The following is a 4,064-nucleotide window of genomic DNA, read 5'->3' as shown; positions in this document are numbered from 1 at the left end:
AAATGTAATCTCATAAAAAATCTTAAAAGAATCATAAATCTAAACTTTCATACATGAAAAAATATAAATCATTTCTACTTTAAGCCCTTGGGGTGAATACCCATTCATTAACATTTTTTTTCATTGAGTTATATAAGGAAGCTGAAGGCAGAAATGGGATCAAGGAATTAATCCTCATCTTTGATCACTAACCCATCCTAGTAAGAAAGAAAACACATCATCAACAATAGCTAGGCTGCCACTGTTTTTGTTTGTTGACCTCAGTGAGTCCATCGCTAACGTATTAAAAGTGTTTTTCTAAACTTTCAATTGTTCCCCCAAGATGTCCTATCTCAAAGATATTAAAACATGTTAACCTATCCTTGCGTCATTATTTAAAGCTTTGTTTTAGCTATGGTGAACATTGAAACCTGTGAACATATCTCCCAATATTAAGATCAAAAGAATTTGAGCTAGCCTAGCCTCTGGAACTCAATTTTTTAAAGTATGGCTCCTCAAGATAAACACAAAAGTCCCAACTCTTTCATAATTTCTGATTGGTATTTTCTATCCTCTGCATCCTCTGCTTTACCAGGGGTGGTGTCAGCACTTTTTCTTGCCTTTACCTGTATTAATTTCACCACTGAAGTCATCTGTATCTTAATTCCTTAGTACACTTGTTAAAAACCCTTAATCATTAAAATTGTACTACACTATTATTGTATAAAACCATTACTTCAATTAAAAAATACAGCTTAATAGGCAGTCATCTTCATAATAATCCACAGGTAAAAATGCCCAGTAGAATGGAATATTTCCATGAGATAATCATATTACATTTAAGGCAGTGGAGATCCTCTTACACCCATAAACACTGTGTCAGTTTTCAGAGGAAAACAACCGTGGTAGACATGTAAATGCATAGCATTAGTAAGAGATATTCTGGAGTTGTTCCCATTGGCGCCTTGTCTTTCTGAGATTCACCTGTCAGTGTTTCCCTCCTGTTTTGCCAGGTTCAGGAAACCCCAAAGAGACCTCCACAAGGGTCTGACTCTCATGCAAAAATAAAGGTTTCTTTATTGTTCAAGTTGCTGGGAGGATGCAGAGGTCCATAGAAATAACTGAGGGAGGATTTTATAGATCAAGGCCACAAGACTGAGAGTCACAATATTACATAGTTTCCATGGTTACTCAAGGTTGTTACAAAGTATAAAGTAATGCAAAGGCTATCTATTTTAGCAAGATACATTTGAGTAATATATGTCAGGGACATGGGATTTTGGGTGTGGGGAGTGGGGTCATGAGTTTCCCAATTTTTCCTGGGCCAGGGGATTTTTACAACCGGCAATTAGTTGCTATCTGGTTTTCTCTAGGACAAAGTAATGTTCACACATGGTGGGGAAGCTAACTCCCTTTCTCTGAGAGCTGGACTCACACTGCTACTCATGTACTCCTTGTTACGGGGTCAAATTATTTCCATCATTAGAAGTTCCCTTTTTCTCTGTGTAGGTTCAACAGTCCAGGGTTTTATTAATTTTAATTTTTGGTCTTTCACTTCCTAGTGAGCTAACTCCAGAAGCTCACTTGTGATGTGTTGCTCCTCTGACATGGCCATTAGCAATATACAATGCATCCTTGATCTTCTCACCATAGGGAAACCTGGAAGTGGAGCTCCAAGCCCAGATATGAGACTGGATACAGAACATTTGTGAAGCAAACCAGGAATAAATACATGATTGTTCCTCTGCATGTTCTTTTATTCTTCTGCTGTCTTTCTGTCTTTCTGTTCTGTTCCTCTATTTGTTTAATGTCTGTTTCATTTTTTCTGTATCTCTATCTCTCTGCTTCTTTGTCTCTAACCAGTTCTTGGGGGTACATATACGTTTGCAACAGAAATTTTTTTTACCAAATACAATATGAGGCTTGAGTGTCTCAGGGTCAGCATGGCAGATAAGATTTAAACACAGAACAATAAACTAAAGCTGCTAGGAGAATCTGTTAGCATCAGTTACTTAGGGCTGTAGGTCAAAGAGAGGGTCTGAATTTAATGTGCACAAAAGGCAAAAACTGGTTCCTTCCAATGCTCTGACCTCTGTGGTACAACATGCCTCTTAGAAACTTTACTCTTCCATGAGGATGAGCAAATGGGCAGATTACCTTTGTCTTTATTGTCTCAGGGGAAAAGGGGGAGCAGTAAATCTCTGAGCTAAAATCTTGGGTCAAAAAAACAAGAAGTTTGAAAATCTTTTAGTACAGTGTTAGTTTATGTTACCACGTGTCTCAGTGACAGTGAAGTAAAAACAGGACATGCTTATTTTCTCTATCCATCTAGGCAGCTATGAATCAGCAACTTCAGGTGCCTCATAATTCTACATCCTAGGATTTGTGAGAATTTCATTGATAGGATGTTTTCTCCTGGTCCCTAAACGTTGACCAAATGCCTGTCAATAGGAATATTTGTAGGAAGGCAGATTTTTGCAATTGCAATGCAGAGAGAAATAAGGACCTTATAGTGAGAAACATGTCTTACACACAGATGAGGAATGTAATCAGTAAACTACCACCTGTTAATGGAGAATAGGTATCTACACACAGCTGTATGTTATCAGTAATCCTTCAAACTCCAAATGCATTGGGGGAATTTGTTCCCAGTAAATGATCAGATAATGCTAAACTGTGGGAAGTTAACCCCAAGTTTGTAACAAAAACGAATGCGCTACCAGAAGAATCTACATCAAGAAACAGCCCATTCTTTCATGAGACTATAACGCCAAGTACATCCATCCGGTGTTGTCGTCCATCACTGGAATTCTTAATTCTCCCGAGTTATCTCACAATAGATGACTGTATATTTACTATGTGATTTTGTAGCTTGTACCAATGGGTGAGTCTAAAATCAATAATGGACAAAAGAATATTTGAATGTATCATAACACCATTTTAAATGGCCTTCACCTACAGCAGGGAATATGATTCTTGAGAACAGATTTGTTATTACTGATGAGGATGAAGGGGCAAAATGTAGGGAAGCATGTGTCTAGGAATGTAAATATGTTGATTATCCACAGCTTTGGATTGTTAAATAATATGGTATAGATAACTAATATGAAGGACATTGAGTATGAGAAGACAAAGGTGCACACAAGGATCAAGATGGTTTTTGTGGCTCTGTCTTCAGGGGAGACTCTGAAGGAATGCTGGGTATGGATATATTGTAACTGACTCTTGTGCCTGTAGAGGATGCTCACCATGAAGATACTGGCCCAGACCATGAGACCCAAACACAGGCCATCAGTGAAACAAAGCAATAACAGATGTAGTTTAATTGCAGTGTTGCCAAAAAGAAATGCTGAGCAGTACCCCAATTTGATTATCTTAGTAAAATTATTTTTATTATGAGCACCAGTCACATCAATAGCTGCTTTGCTGTTTAGAAGCAGATGCACAAGCCAGCTGAGTGAGCAGGACTGAACCATGTACTTTGAGACTGAGTGTTTAAGCTTCATGTACCTTGAGTTGCTGGGGCTGATTGTGATTGCCTGGAAGCAACTCAAGAGGCAGGTGCAGTGCAGGGAAATGCCCCGGGACACTCGATTACTGTAGAGAGTAATTTTACATAAAAGGTCATCCAGGAGATAGCGCAAGCCCAGCTGTGCCAGTATGTGAGGAATTACTCTTGAGATAATAACCAACGAATTGGCTAAAGTCAGATGCCTCAAAATCTGGTCTTTTGGCATCAGATTTTTTCCAGTAAATATAGGCATGACATAAGGAAGAAGAATTGACCAGTTGCCAAGAATCCCAACAGCTGTTTGTGAAAAGAACAAAATCCCCATTGGCATATTCTCAACCATGATTTTTTTTCATCTGAAACAGACAAATTTAACATCATCAGTATTACTCAGGAAGAAAACATGTATATATGTATTCACTTTAATAGCTCAAATTATGTCAGTATCTCACCATCATCTTATTGTGTTTTCACCATTGACAAATTTCTTGAAGGATTTTAACATTGTCATATATTATCGTGAGATCAATCACACTATTGATGGATGAATAACAAACTTTCATGATAGGGACAT

The 4,064-nt window shown here is 37.9% G+C and overlaps 1 protein-coding gene across 1 annotated transcript; it reads right to left on the bottom strand.

Annotated features, from left to right (window-relative positions):
- Positions 1 to 2,930: 2,930 nt before the first annotated feature.
- Positions 2,931 to 3,833, bottom strand: LOC121135448 (vomeronasal type-1 receptor 2-like). The gene has a single exon (XM_040734227.1). The coding sequence runs from the start codon at positions 3,831 to 3,833 to the stop codon at positions 2,931 to 2,933; it is 903 nt and encodes a 300-aa protein (XP_040590161.1).
- Positions 3,834 to 4,064: the final 231 nt, after the last annotated feature.

Source organism: Mesocricetus auratus, unplaced genomic scaffold (assembly GCF_017639785.1).
Source record: "Mesocricetus auratus isolate SY011 unplaced genomic scaffold, BCM_Maur_2.0 Super-Scaffold_100038, whole genome shotgun sequence".
NCBI classification, from domain to species: Eukaryota; Metazoa; Chordata; class Mammalia; order Rodentia; family Cricetidae; genus Mesocricetus; species Mesocricetus auratus.
This window is presented reverse-complemented; position numbering and strand designations above follow the sequence as displayed.

Coding starts and splice junctions, on each gene's coding strand:
- LOC121135448 (XM_040734227.1), bottom strand. CDS start 3,833: ATGGTTGAGAATATGCCAATGGGGATTTTGTTCTTTTCACAAACAGCT.